The 16222-nt window shown below is 35.6% G+C and overlaps 1 protein-coding gene across 5 annotated transcripts in view; it reads right to left on the bottom strand.

The window, feature by feature from the left end:
- Rpgrip1l (RPGRIP1 like) overlaps positions 1-16222 on the bottom strand; it is a 104629-nt gene that overhangs the window by 27321 nt on the left and 61086 nt on the right. For 3 of the 5 annotated variants that reach the window (XM_048792180.1, XM_048792179.1, XM_048792182.1), the window contains 3 exons: positions 16053-16160; positions 15080-15245; positions 12742-12815 (listed from right to left, as the gene is read on the bottom strand). In XM_048792180.1, coding sequence (XP_048648137.1) covers positions 12742-12815; positions 15080-15245; positions 16053-16160 — 348 coding nt within the window. Of the gene's footprint in view, positions 1-3950; positions 4287-12741; positions 12816-15079; positions 15246-16052; positions 16161-16222 lie in introns of those variants that run through there. The other 2 variants (XM_048792183.1, XM_048792181.1) reach the window with 2 other exon arrangements.

The raw sequence follows: 16222 nt of genomic DNA, 5'->3' as shown, positions 1-16222 counted from the left end.
TAAATCTGATTCAAAACTTTTTGTTGTTGTTGAAGAAATAAAATATTTCAGATATAGGTAAAGCCCCCAACTGCCAAATCCCTTCTCCTTCCCTTCATTCCCTAGAGGTAACCACTATCCTGATATTGGCTACATCATTCCTAAACCTGCTTTTGTATTTTCTGTAAGTTATGTGTACCTCCATAAGCACCATATCACTTTCTGCTCTTAGATTTCTTTTGTTGGTAATATTATATTCTATCAATCATTTTGCAATTTTTCACTCAATATATATTTTGATTTATTCATATTTATAATTCAAATCTAATTCATTCATATTAACTGCTATACATAATTCCACTTGCTTATAATCTACATTCTTTTTATTTACTTAGTGATGAACAATTAAGCAGTTTATAGTTTTTTGCTATTATAAACACTGTGGCACTGTATATCATTTTATGTTTATACATACATGATTCTCTTGTGTAGAAATACTTCTTTAATGATTATGATAAAGTCAACTTTAAAGAGGCACCAAATTCGTCTCCAAATAGTGGTACCAATCTATATGGGGATATTTAAACCACCATAAAAATGTTATATATATGTGTTTGTGTAAATAAATACAAATAGAGTTTACGTCCAGGAGCCATAGTATGTAGAACTTGGTACTTTATTTTTAAAAAAAAAATATTTAATTTTTAGTTGTAGTTGGACACAATACCTTTATTTGATTTATTTTTATGTGGTGCTGAGGATCGAACCCAGGGCCCTGCACATGCTAGGCGAGTGCTCTACTGTGAGCCACAACCCCAGCCCAGGCTTTGTTGTTATATTTTATAACAATAGAGACAAAATGGAAATAGAAGGTGATGATCTATGTTTATGCCCTTGAAGAGTTTAAATTTTAATTGAGGTGAGCTCTATACCAGTTCAAAACAGTCGATCCTGACAATCAAACTCACCAGTATATTGGCAGAGGCGTACATAAGTAGGGCAGTAATGCTTAGTGATTAATCATGATTCTTACAACTTCCCTTTTTCCAGCTGAGCCTGGGCAGAGTTATCTGAGTCTCTTTTAAGTCCCCTGACTTCATACTAGGCTTCAAAGCATCCACTTATTAAGAATCATATCCATGCTTCACATAAATTTTGTTTGAAAAGTTTTTGTTTTTGTAAAGTGATAATAGCCCTTTGAGAATTTTTTTTTGTTTTTAGTACCAGGGATTGAACTCAGGGGTGCTTAACCAGGGAGCCATATTCCCAACCCTTTTTGTATTTTATTTAGAGACAGGGTCTCACTGAGTTGCTTAGGGCCTTGCTAAGTTGCTGAGGCTTGATCCTCATGCCTCAGCCTCCCAAGCTGCTGGCTTGCACCACCATGCCTGGCAACAATAGCTCTTTGAGATAAATTATAATACACAGGTGATGTCCCTAGAAACTCATTCTATGAGTGTAATATTTTTTTAACAAAAGAAAGCAAACCCAGTTTTCATCAGTGGGTAGTCTATCTTTTCTAATATGTTCTGTTAAAATGCACTACATTGAGCACATAATATAAATGTTAAAAACTTCAGTGATGGGGATCAAGTGGTACTGGAATTGAGTGTTTACTTTTAGAATATTGTCTTACTTTTAGAATAGAATTGTGTTCACTTTTAGAATAGTGTCCCTTATATACTGTGTAAATACTGAGTCTATAAAGATCAGCAAATTATAGAAGCTTGTTATCACATGTTCTAAAATAGGGGGGTTGGGTGGACGCTCAGACCCTGGGAAACAGAGTTGGAATTCTGGCAGGTGAAGGAAGATGTGAGGTGCAGCTAGGATAATAGACATTCTTTATTTAGAGGTGGCAGCAGCCTCCAGCTCCAGCTCCAGCTCCATTTTGTCCCAGCCAGTTCCATTTTGTTCCCCTGAGCTATTTCCAGAGGCCTTTTTTTATATGCAGGCCAGACAAAGAAGGCACACTACCAACAGGTTACAAAAGGGGGTGCATGCTCACAAGTACATATGCTGAATCAGGGTGTTCATGACCTTGGCTACATATTATAAACAGAGCCTGCTGGAATCTTTGGGGAGGGAGCCTAACTATAGCCATTGTGGATCTGCCCTGTGAGTGGTTTGGAATATTTTTCCTGTCCTAATACACCTTAAGCATATGACATGATTCCATCAGTTTTTGTGCTTTACTGTGGCAGTAAGGTGAAGGAAAGAAAATTAAAAAAAAAGTCACCTTCAATTTCAGGTGATTTTGATAGGCTATTATAGGCTATTCCACTGTTGCCACTGTCGAGAACAGATGTAGTACAGTGACTCTCAATTTGGGCTGCACATTAGTCATGAGGGAAGCTATAAATAAAATTCTTGTTTAATTGATCTGACTGAAGCCTGGGACCTGGCATTTAAAGATGCTCCTGAGATGATTCCAATGTGCTGCCAAGGGTGAGAAGTAATCCTCTCCCCTAACACTGTGGTTCTCATACTTTAGCATACTCCAGGATCATCTGATTCAACACAGACTTCTGGGCCCTACCGTCCGAACTTCAGATTTATCAGGTCTGGGGTAGGGCCCAAGAATTTGCATCTCTCCCAAATTCTCAGGTGATATCAAGAATGCTGGTTTAGGGAATCACACTTTGAGAAATATTGCCCTAAACTAAAAAAAGGATTCACCCTACTTTAAAGGTATTTACAGAAAAACTTCTATAGTGTTCAAATTAAATTCTCCTTTAGGTAACATATTTTTCTGCAGGATAGCTAACAAATTATTTCCTTTTTAGAGGCAACCTATACACATCATTAAAAATAACCCAGTAATATCAATTATAAAAAGTAAAATATGAATGCTTTGTTTCATCTGTTAAAAGAAAAATTTTTTAGATGTGAAATCTAGGAGAGTTTATATGAGTGAAGTAAAACTTATGCATGAAATGTGCAGCTCCCAGAATCAGAACAGGTCCTAAGAACTCTAGTCAGCAATGTGATCAGTAGTGCTTATAGAAAACCAATGATGAGACACAGAAAACAATCTGTCTATAGTCTAGTCAGCTAGTCAGTTGATTAGTTTGACGGTTAATTGTTTATAGTTTAATTAGTTAATTGGCTACAAGGCCTTGTGAAACTAACCAAAGCTCAGTTACTATGATTAAACTCTATATTGGTTTGGTCTGTTGAGCCTACTGCAAGTGCCCAGTCCAATCTGCCGCCTCCTACAAAATTTTATTTAACACATCCCATCTCCTAACTTGGCACTTGGCAATTTTTTTTTTCCTGTAAAGGGAAAGACAGCAAATATTTCTGGCATTGTAGGTTACAGAGTCTCTGTTGCAGATACTCAACTTTATCCTTATAGAGTAAAAGCAGCCATAAACAATTTTAAATGAATGAGTGTGGCTGAGTTCCAGTACAAATGTATTTACAAAAACATGCTGGATTTGGCACATGAGCATTGTTTGCTAACTCCTGCCTTATAGATACTCACTGCTAACAATGGTATATATCTTTTTAGACATTTTTTTTTGCTTATAATTGTTACATCTGTATGTGCATATGAAGTGCATGTAATCTGTAAATAGACCTCTGTTTTTTTTTTTTTTAATGAAATCACCAGTGAGGCAAAAAGAGCAAAGAGTATGTTAGAAGGAAATGGGAATTTTCACACGTTGTTATGCATCAAAATGTTCATTTTAACCAGAAGTGTCTGCATTAGCAAAAATTGGTAGAAACCTAAGAGTCCATCAAAAGGGGCTTATTTAAATAAATGTGGAATACTTTTAAAATGGAACATTGTGTGTATGTTAAAACAAGAGAATGCTTCTACAGAATGAAGAAGCATTTTTTTTGTAAAAAAAAGTTACAAAATAAAAAATAATTTAAAAAGAAATTACTATCAGTAGACTCATTCAACATTTCTGTTTCTACATAAAATATATTTTAAAACATACATTCTATCTAGCTTGAGTTTCCACATATAAAACACTGGGAGAGATTTATTATCCATTGATAGGATATCATTTTTTATTCCAAAGAGATTTAATTATTTTTCATACATGAATTGCTTCTTGCATTTTGACTTTCAAAGTTTTACAATATATTTGCTGAACACCATTACTGCAATCACCTGGGAAAGCCACCTTATTGTTCAGAGAATCTGGTTTCTGGGTGCAACTGTAATTTAGTGCAATTGAATATGGCAGCTTTTACAAAACTGCTATTAGCAGTAACAGAGAAAGAGCGGGATGTAAATATGTGCTGCACAGAAGAGTCCATTGCTTTTTCAGCCTGTGATTTCCCATTCTCACCTGTGGGCACATTTTAAGAAATCTGTGAGTTGATGGCAATACATTTTGTTGTGAAACATGAGTACATTATTTAAATTATGAAATTGGAAATAATGCAAAGGAAGGCTTGTTAATTTTTTTAATGCCATGGCAAATGCAAATTCCCAGTTTTGATGTCTATTTTGAAGACCTGAAACAAGGCTTTTAATCAATGTATTATACATCAAATTGATACTGTTAACTTCTGATTATTCAAATTAATAAAATATTCATAGAGAAATGTCCAAAGTTTTACATTTCTCAGACTTCTGCCCTCCCACCCCCATTAATTATCATGCCTAGAAGCTTTTTAGTAAAAGCAGCAGTCATCAGGCTGACGGAATCTGACAGGCTAGCAAGGCCCAATTACACTTGCGCTCTGTGGCACTTTGATGTCCGGGAAACGAAAAGAGATAGGGGCAAATTGGGTAGCACATTATGTTAATGACTTGATTTAATCCAGCCACTAAACTTTATGTAGCCTGTTAAAAAAGATGCTAACACTAATTATACCACTTTGGAAAGGAAAGGAGGGGACAAGCATTTCATACTGACAAAGTGAAGCTCATAAATGTTGTAAATGAAATGAAACAAAATGAAGTAATCTATGATTAATTATAGATCACAGACATGAAGAAAAGAGAAAGAACCAAGCAATGTGTGGAAGTCCTGGGAAATCTGTTAGATTCCTTTTAAGGATCAAAATTTGTAAGATACTAACTATGAGCTGTCAAATTGTGTAACATGAAGAAAACTGAATGATCTTGAATTGCTTACACAGTGTATTAGATAATTCAAATTCATAGTGTAATTGGCATAAATGATATTTATCTAGGACACTACTTCTAGTTTTAATTCTGGAACATTATAGAATAGAGAAAATTTCAAAAAGACTAATTATAGATGAGGGTTTCTTTATTACTTTTAAACTAGTTTATTCTCAAATCTATTTACATTAATTAACAGTATCTTTTAAAATGCATTTTGAGAGCACAAATTCCATAAGAACAAAAGCCTATTTCTCTTATACACTGCTGTATTCCCAGTCCTTAGAACAAGGCTTGCAACACAGCATATGCTCATTAAATATGTTTTTAATGAATGAGTGATCTTTTTTCCCTATTCCTTAAAATTACTCAGAGGAAGACAGGCACAGTGGTGCACACCTGTATATTCCAGCTACTTGGGAAGCCGAGGTAGGAGGGCCGCTTGGGTTCAGGAGTTTGAGGCCACCCTTGGCAACACAGTGAGACCCCATCTCAAATAACAATAACCAAAAGCCAATTCAGAGGCCCCAATGCCCTGGACTGTGCCCGCCTTTTCAGCCTATTCTTCTGGGGGCTCCTCAATGCCATAATAGGCTTAGCTCATCCTAAAGCCACTCGAATCGCAGCAGAAGCCATGCTCCAGGTTCTCTCATTCTTTGTATTTCTTTGGCCTATATAGATCCTTTCCCAGTTCTGCTTAACTCCTAATCATCTTCAACACTGGCTCAAACTGTACTAACTCTAGAAAGTCATTCTTGATCAAGGCCCCTGAGGCTGACTTAGGCACCCCTCCACTCCATTCCAGCACTGATCACCAGGCTTTATGCAGCTGCCCCTCTGTATCCTTGGGATATTGGTTTTAGGATCACCCCCTCCTCAGATGCTCAAGTCCCTAATAAAAAATGGTATAGCATTTGGTATATCTGTTAGCACATAACCTACAACATGTCTTCCCAAATTCTTTAAATAACCTCTAGATTTCTTATAATACTTAACACAATGTAAGTGCTATGTAAATATTATTAGTGTATTTAAGAAATACTGATGAGAAAAAACTTGTAAATCTTCAGTACAGATACATTTCCCCCCAAAAAAACTTTGATTTGAGGTTGGTTGAACCCACAGATGAGCAGAATCTGTGGATCTGGATGGTTGACTATAACTTTGTCCTCCACAGACTGTGAATTCCTTTATAAAGGGAAGGGGCTGCTTCGTTTATGTCTGCCTAATACACAGTAGCTGCTAATGAATGATGAACTGATTTGAGGAGGCTACTGGGATCCTGTCCCCTCTTCTTTCATCTCTGGCAATCAGTTGAACAGGTTTCCTTTGCCCTGCACTGCTGCCATGACATGTTGCCTTGTCACACGTCCCAAAGCAATGTGGCCAACTGACGAGGGACTGAAACCTCTAAAACTGTGAGCCAAAATAAACCTTTCTCTCTATAAGCTGCTTATTTCAGGTATTTTGTTACACTAATAGAAAGGTTTCTAACATGCCTTTCTTCTCATGACGGTTATGTATCACTGTCCTGAGCTTTCTATCTGACACAGTTCCTAAAGAAGAAACAACAAAAACACTAATAAACCACAAGTATTTTTAAGCTTAAAAAAGGATGTGCAGTACAATACTTCAACTAAAGTTAATGACATCAAAACTGAACAAAATGACACCTGATTACCCCTGATCTGATGCACTGTAAAGGACACAGCACTGTTTTTACAGAATTCCCAACAAAATGTATAACCAGAATCTGATCTTGAGGAAATACTAGACAAAATCAAATTGAAGGATATTCTACAATATAAATGGACTGTAGTCTTAAAAAAAAAAGTTAGGGTTATAAAAGACCAAAACAAATGCTGAGGAACCATTACAGATTAATGCAGGCCAAAGAGACATAAAAAGAAAGTGCAATATGTACTTTGGATTGGATCTTGGACCAGATTAATAAAATGCTATAAATGATACTATAGGAACAACTGGCAAAATTTTAATGAGAACTATAGATTAGTGTTTTATTGTGAAATAAATATTTCGTCTTTGTCCAGCATCCTGACATGTGATACTTAAAATCCTTGGAGGGCTGGGGTTGTAGCTCAGTGGTTGATTGCTTGTCTAGCATGTGTGAGCGCTGGGTTTGATTCTTAGCACTGAATATAAATAAATAAAATAAAGGTCCATTGACAACTAAAAAAATATTTTAAAAAAGTCCTTGGAACCTCTGGAGTGATTAGAGTGTCTTTTGCATACTAATAAGATGACTGGTGCCTGGGAACTGGTCACCAGAAGACTCTTAGCCCTGTCTCTCCTAACTTGAAGACAGGGGAGAGGGGCTGAAGGCTAAGTTGGTCATCAATGGCCAATGATATAATCATAATACCTATACCATGAAGCCTCCATGAAACCCCAAAAGAATGGGACTGGAGAGCTCTGAGGTAGGAGGAGGTTCCTGGAGGGTGCACAGCCAGAGGGCATGGAAGCTCTGGTTCCTTCTCACATACATTGCACTATGTCTCTCTTCATCTATGTCCTTTGTAATATGCTTTAGAATAAGCCAGTAAAGAGATAAGGGTTTCCTTGAGTTCTATGAGCCATTCTAGCAAATTAATTGAAAATAAGAAGAGAGTTGTGGGAATCCTGATTTATGGCCATTTGGTCAGAAGCACAGGCCAAACAAGGTGGAGGTGAGACTGGTATCAGAAGTGGGGGGCAGTCTTGTGGGGCTGAGTCTTAGCCTGTAGGATCTGAAGTTTCCTCCTCTAGGTAGATGGTGTCAGGATTAAAGTCACTCAGATGGTGATCTCCTTGGTGTATGGAAGAAAACCCCACAAACAGCTAGTCATAGAAATGTTGTTAGCATATTGTTCTGAGGGTTTAGCAGGAGAAATAGAGTTTTTCCCACCCTATATCTGCAGAATTATATAACAATCTTTATTATTGTTCTGTAATATTTAGAGATAAAGGAGCATGATTTCTGCAATTATCAAATGGTTCATAACAATTATGTACATAAGAATGTGTTTAAAAATAAAAATATAAGGGCTGAGGATATAGCTCAGTTGGTAGAGTGCTTGCCTTGTATGCACAAGGCCCTGGGTTCAATCCCCAGCACCACACACATACATACACACAAAAAAAATACAAGTATATGCACATATACTCATATGAGAGAACAGAAATGATAAAAATGTAGCAAAATGTGAATATGGGTATAATGGTTAATAAAATGTGAATAAAGGTATACAGTTATTCTTTTTACCACTTTTTCAATATTTAACGGAAGGTTCCTTTTTTTTGTATTAAACGGTTTGCTGAAGTAGCACACAGAAAAATTGTTGTTATCTATAAAAATGCTGTATTTGGCTATCTGAGTCCATTTGCACAGAATATACAGACTGGGTAATTTATAAATAATAAAATTTATTTCCCACAGTCATGAAGGTTGAGGAGTTCAAGACCAACACCATGGTTGGTATGGTGTCTGGTGAGGACTGCTCTTTCTGTTTGCAAAATGGTGCCTTATTGCAAGAGACTCTCTCTTTAATTTCATGCCTTTTCAAAAGGGTGCTAATCCCATTTGTGGTCATGGAGCCCTCATGACTGAATGACTTCCCGCAGTTCTTAATACTGTGGTACCGGGGATAAAATTTCAACATGAACTTTGAAGGAGACATTATCAGTTAAGCCATAGCATGCACTTTTATAATGATTTCTTTAGTTTTGTTTCCATACTTACAGATTATACCTTTTTATTCTATTTGGTATATAATTTAACAACACTAAATTTCACCTGCTAATGTAAGACTGGTCTGTACGTTCAATTAAAAACAGAATTTTTAAAAGTACATAAGACATGATTAATGGTTACTGAGGCATGAAGAATTGCTTGCTTTAAATGATGTTCACAATTTTGAGATAGCATCTAAAACGATTAGAGGAAGTCAGATTTTGGACAGGAAGTGAAGACTGTATTAGGCTATAGCAAAGTAACACAAATTACTTTTCCTGAATTAACAAGAAAAAAAAACATTAGTTTACTACAAAGGAAAAATACTAATTGCCTTCAGGAGGTGATTAAATCACAAGAGCTCCATGCGCCTAAGTGGGATTAGCACCTTCATAAAAGGGCAAAAATTGAAGAGAGAGTTCTCTTGCAATAAGGCATCATCTTGGAAGCAGAAAGAGCAGTCCTAACCCAGGATTACTTGACTATTTTAGAGGAAGTTTTTCGTTTGCTAAAAAGTCTTTGTTGAATCACAGTTCTTTGTTCTTCCTTAGTTAAGAGCAATGTACAACTTCACTGAGGGGCTAGCAACACTGCCAACACATACATGGTTCTATTGTAGGTCTAGGGCAGGAATTCTCAGCCTATGTACCACTGATACTTTGAGACAGATGATTCTTTGTTGTGGGTCCTGAACATCAATGCATGCTTAGCAGCAACCTTGACTTCTGCCCTTGGGATGCCAGTAGCAGTTTCTCCCAATGTAAAAAACAAAAATGTCTCCAGATACTGCCAAATGTCTCTTGGGGGAAAAAGTGCCTTCAGCTAAGCATCACTAATCTAAGATGGTATAATTTAGACAAAAATTTCCCATATATTTAAAGTTAATTTTACATGATGAATAAAGTGTTTAGAAAATTAAAATAATGATTGCACTGTGCCCTAGTATTTACTGTAAAGTAAAATCCAAAATGTTTGGCCTGCTGCGTTGTAATGGAGGCCTCCTTTCCTTGTCCCTTTCCACAGGAGGGCTGCTCTATTAGCACGTTCTTGACTTGCGAAACACACTGTGCATCCTTCCCTGTATTAGAAGTGCACCTGATTTTCTTCCCATGTTCAGATGTCACAGTTATAGCGGGGTACTCTTTCTTACTGTGTGACTGGATGAACAGTACACATCTGAAAAGACGGGGCCAATGCAGAAGCCAGGTAGGGCTAATTAGGTCTCTTTCCTGTGCATGCACATTTATCTTGTGACTATCTTTGGGTAACAAGTAAGTGAGGCAGAGAAATGCAATCTAAAACAATTAAAAGAAGACATGCAGCCCACAAGAAAGGGAAGGAGGCCAGTGGGCCAGCTCATGGGCATATCCTTCATGACATATATTAAAAAAACCACTCTGAGTTCTCCCCCTACAAACATCCTTTATTAGTGGAATGATTGTGAGCAAGTCACTTTTTCTATCAAGATTTCAGTTTACTCATTTGGCAAATAAGAAGGATGGGTTGGAAGTTCACTGTGCATTCTTTAGCTCAAGTATATGACTATGACATAAATCATTGATACTGTCTCCTGACACTGTTTTTTAGCTGTAATTTAACTGTTGAATTACCACTTGGCTTTTCATGAGCACTTCTTACCAATAAGTATAGACGCTCCCTGAAAGCAGGAATGGAACACTGTGTTTACTTATTGTGGGAAGGAGCAATCACAAACTGCAGGCATTAAGTTCATGGGAATCACTCAATTATAACAAAAGGTCTGAGTGCCATTTGTAAATTGACAAGATAACATGTCCTTGGGTACGAGTCTGCACAGAACCCAGGACTGACATAGTACCTCATTTCTCATATTTTTATGTTCAAAAGGCTAAATCATGGAGCTTAAATCATAAAAAACCTGATGAAGTTGCACAAACTCACAGAACTATTGATACAGGAGAAGGCAATGTTTGAGTCAAACATGCAGGCTTATGGTGAATGGAGGGTTCTAGTAAAATGGTGTAGTGGTTAATTTTATTTGACAACCTGATTGGGCCATGGGGTCCAACAGTATTCCAGGTGTTAGGGAGGGTTTTCTAGATGAGATTAAGGTTTGAATTGGTAGACTGAGTAAAGCATACTATCCTCTCTAATCTGGGTAGGTGTCCTCCAATCAGTTGGACCTGAACTGAATAAAAAGACTGAAGAGGGAACTCCTCCTGCAATGACTGCTTGAGTGGGACAAGGGTCTTTTTTTTTTTTGTCTTCAGACTTGGACTGAAACACTGGTTCTTTTTGGTTCCTGATGGCTTTCAGACCAGAATTTATACCAAAGGTTCTCCTGTTTCTCAGACCTTTGGACTCAATCTGGAACTATATTAATTCTCCTGAGTCACCTGCTTACTGAAAACAGATCTGGCACTTCTTAGTCTCCATGATCAAAGGAGCCAATTCTTTCAATAAATCTCCTTCAATATCTACCTGTCTACTTACCTACCTACCTATCTGCCTATATATCATCTCATATGGGTTCTGTTTATGGCTAAATCCTGTACAAGGGACTCATTTTCCCACTGACACTATTATCAAATTGTTCTAATGAGAGCGTAGAGAATTTTCATTCATTGGTTTCATAAAATTATTTAAAAATTTATGATGTGATTAAGCAAAAACATTAAACTTAATTGCACTGAGTGCTATAGATAAAAGTCTTCAGGCAACCATATGTAAAATTCCTTCCTTGATTTATCAGTTTTAAATGATGAAGATTGCATATGTCAAGTTTCTCTTAGTTAGATGATATTATCATAAATAATAATGATAATAACAATAGTCAAATTTTGGACAGATGAAATGCTCTGTACTTCTCAAATACACAAACAATGTACATTTCTTTCATGGAGGCATCTGTGACAACATGTTCTTATAAATGGTTTTGATTTGCAGAGATATTAAGTTAAGATTGTATGAAAGAAATGTTAAAAGAAATATTATAATTCTTACCAATAAAGTAGAAATTCTAAAAAAAGGAGTGAAATTAATCATTTTAGGAAAATTAATGTAAATGAACAGAAAATGCTAGGGCTTTTTACTTCACTCACATTTACTTTATAAAAACTTCCCTCCTACAGTAAAAATTACTCCAGTAGACAATACACTTCCTACATATATTTAAAATACTATTCTCTTTTGAGAGAAAGTTTTAATTTACACATTCCTTTTCTGCAATGTGCCATAAAACAAACAATTCCTGCCCCAAATTAATTACATTCTGAGATGGTTTAATTTTTTTGTCAGAAATGAAATAATTTTAACAGTTTATCAGGGGACATCTTTAGATATGCATAGTCTATGAATTCATATAAGCAACCTGTTATAACTTCAAATGCAATCTGACATTTTGAATTCTCAGAAGTTCAGAGCTGAGTGAATATATCTTTGTAGAATATTCCTGTAAAGGAGTCAGGGAGGTTAGCTGGTTTTAGCAAGTAACTGTCTAAGCTTATTGGTGTTAGGTGTCTTGGTAAAAAAAAAATGCTTTCATGTTGTAGTCCATCATATAATGAAATCATAAATAAAACTGATTTGTACTATATGATAACTTATTAAGATTATGATATATTAATAATTTTCCAGAAATATTTTTCTGTAAGATTTTCATTTATGCCAGGTGACCTGGCATACACCTATGTAATCCCAGCGACTTGGAAGGCTGAGGCAGGAGGATTGCCAATTTCAAAGCCAGCCTCAGCAAGGCCCTGTCTCAAATAAAAAAATAAAAAAAAAGGTTGGTGATTGTGGCTCGATGGTTAAGTACCCCTGGGTTCAATCCCCAGTACCTGAACAACAACAACAACAATAATAACAACAACAATAAAAGATCTTCATTATGAAGAAGGATATACTATGAACAAAGGCAGCCTTATTTCAGAACATCTCTAGTTGGCATCAAGCTACTAACCTGTTTGATATTATTGGAGATAGGACTTGGAATAATACAATCATCACTGTCAGAATCTGATCTATCCTCTTCATCTGTTAAAAAATAAAAAGGTACATATGTTTACCCAAGTTAAACCATTTTTATTTATACCTTGTGAAATAGAAACAAGCACACATGATAAACTTAAAAGAACAATATGACAATTATTTCTAGATCCTTTTTAGCAGCAAATATGTTTACACATACATTACATTTTAGAAAAAAGAATGAACAGGAATTCCAAGGTAAATTTTGGTAAAATACAAAGGAAATAAAAATAAATATGTAGTTTGTTGTAGTATAAAATTAAACAAAATTTAGATAGAAGCATAACAGATGTTTTCTAAAAATCTAACCAGTAATATTGTGTAAAAATCAATGTTATCCTTGCTGTTTAAGAGTTTTAAAACTTCGACTGCTTACTAAGGTAAAAGTGACATATAATAAACTACACACATTTAAAAAGAAAAACCTGAAATGGGATATGTTTAATTCTGTGACACCATCACCACAATTAAGAAAGTGAACATATCTAATAATCCCCAAAATTTCCTCAGGCCCCTCTGTAATCTCTTCTCTGCTGCTCCATGTTCTGGTTCATTCTTCTTCAGCCCACTAACCTTCTTTCTTTTTTTGTTGGGGGAGGTAATGGGGATTGAACTCAGGGGCACTTGGCCACATAGCCACATTCCTAGCCATATTTCTTTTTTAGTTGTAGTTGGATACCTTTATTTCACTTATCTACTTTTATGTGGTGCTGAGGATCGAACCCAGGGTCCTGCATGTGCAGGCGAGCGCTCTACCGCTGAGCCACAAACCCAGCCTCATCAGCCCTCTTTTGTATTTTATTTAGAGACAGGGTCTCACTGAGTTGCTTAGTGCCTTGCTGTTGCTGAGGATGGCTTTGAACTCGAGATGCTCCTGCCTCAGCCTCCCAAGCTGCCTGGGATTATGGGCATTAATCACTGCGCCTGGCACTAACCTGCTTTCTCTCACTATGTTTGCTTTTCTAGGCTTTTAAATAAATGAAACCATTCAGTAAGTTGTCTTTTTCTGGTCAGGATTCTTTTTTAAATACTTTAATTAATTAAAATTTGTTTTAATTAGTTATACATGACAGTAGAATGTACTTTGATTCATCGTATATAATGGAGTATAATTTCTCATTCTTTGGTTATACATGGTGTAGAATCCCACCTATCATATAGTTATATATGTACATAGGGTAATAATGTCTGATTCAGTCTATATCCTTCCTATCCCCATATCCCCTCCCCTCCCTTCATCCCTCTCTACCTAATCTAAAGTAACTCTATTCTTCCCTAGTGGCCCCCCTCCAATTGTGAATTAGCATCTGCATATTAGAGAAAATATTTGGCCTTTACTTTTTTGGGATTGGCTTATTTTTCTTAGCATGATATTCTCTAACTCTATCCACTTACCAGCAAATGCCATAATTTCATTCTTCTTTAAGGCTGAGTAATATTCCACCATATATGTATGTGTGTGTGTGTGTGTGTGTGTGTGTGTATATATATATATACATACATATATATAATTTTTTAAATCCATTTTTTAAATCCATTCATCTGTTGAAAGGCACCTAGGTTGGATCCATAGTTTAGCTATTGTGAATTGGGCTACTATAAACACTGATGTGGCTCCATCACTATAATATGCTGATTTGAAGTCCTTTGGGTATAAACCAATAAGTGGGATAGATGGGTCAATGGTGGTTCCATTCCAAGTTTTAGGAGGAATCTTCATTCTGCTTTCCATAATGGTTGCACCAATTTGTATTCCCACCAGCAACATATGAGTGTACCCTCCCCCCCACATCCTTGCCAACGTTTATTGCTGTTTATATTCTTGATAACTGCCATTCAGACTGAGGTGAGATAAAATCTTGGCGTAGTTTTGATTTGCATTTCTCTAATTGCTGAAGATGATGAACATTTTCTCATATATTTGTTGATCTCTGGTCAGGATTCTTAGTTTTGATTTTTAAAAGGTCAAGACAGTAGAGTAATCCAACTGATAATACTGACCCCCAAAGAGAATATGAAACTGTTTAAAACATAAACAGGTCAGTAACATTTCTATTCTATTATGGAGATCCACGCTGACTTAGAAGAGATACAAAATTATACCTAACAATAGCTAAGCAGATTAATGAACTATAACCCATAGTTTCTGTCAAGAAATAGATATGATGAGGTAGATCTTGCTATTAGATGATGTTTTATGATGCATATGCTAACAGATGAAACAAAATAAAGAGTAAAGCAAATAATGGGATTTTAGAAAAGAAAGTCACCTTCTGGTTCCAATTCTTCTGTTATTTCTGTTTCATCCTCAGAAGAAGCCAAGCTTTGTTCTGCAAGTTGACCCTCAGAGAGTAAAGATACATCATCATCTTTTTCTTGCTGGATTTTCTCAGTATTCTCTTTTACCTTAGCTATACTGCCTTCCTGAGAAACCTGCTGAAAGAAAAGCACACTCCTATATTTATTATTGCTTAGATCACATTTTATAGTATTCTTCTTTTTAACATAAAAAATTGTAGTTGTAGATGAACAGAATGCCTTTGTTAATTTTTATGTGGTGGTGAGGATCGAACCCAGTACCTCATGCATGCTAGGCAAGCGCTTTGCCACTGAGCTACAGCCCCAGTCCTTTACATTTGTTTTTCAGTTGTAGTTGGACACATTACCTTTATTTTATTTATTTATTTTTATGTGGTGCTGAGGATCAAACCCAGGGCCTTGCACATGCTAAGCTCTACCACTGAGCTACAACTCCAACCCTTATAGTATGCTTGCTGAAGCATCTGAATGATAAAGCATGTAAATTTGAGAAATATACAGATATGCAATATATATGTGAAACACTCATTATAAAATGAAAAATTACATAGAAAATGAAAAATTAAATAAAAATATGCATATAAATGAAAACCTTAATATATACTAAAATGCATTTATCTCAAAATGGATAGTTAGTTTTGATTTTTAAAAATTAATTTAAAATTAATTTAAAAATAATTTAAAAAATTATGAAGACTTGAATTCACATATCTATTTGTTGTCTGCCACTACCAGTATAATTGCAGCTGTCAAATTTAACATAATTAATAATTGTACTTGTCATATTTTTAATGTTTTTAATGCAAGGAAGTCTCATACAAAAATAGGATAAATATTATAATTTCTCAAACCACATCAATACTAAGACAAAGCCTTCAAGAATCAAATTAAACCTTTCAAAATATTTTTAATACAATTGCATACCTTGGGAATATTTGAAATAGTTGTTGTATTAATTTCTATTTTTGCTGTATGATCCACTTCTGGTGAAATTTCCTTCATATCTTCAGGAGGAGGAGAAGTTTCCTTGCACTAATGTGAAAACATGAATGAATGTATATTATTATTCTAAGACTTTTACAAATATATATATA

The sequence above is a fragment of the Marmota marmota genome, unplaced genomic scaffold (assembly GCF_001458135.2).
Source record: "Marmota marmota marmota unplaced genomic scaffold, marMar, whole genome shotgun sequence".
Lineage (NCBI taxonomy): Eukaryota > Metazoa > Chordata > Mammalia > Rodentia > Sciuridae > Marmota > Marmota marmota.
This window is presented reverse-complemented; position numbering and strand designations above follow the sequence as displayed.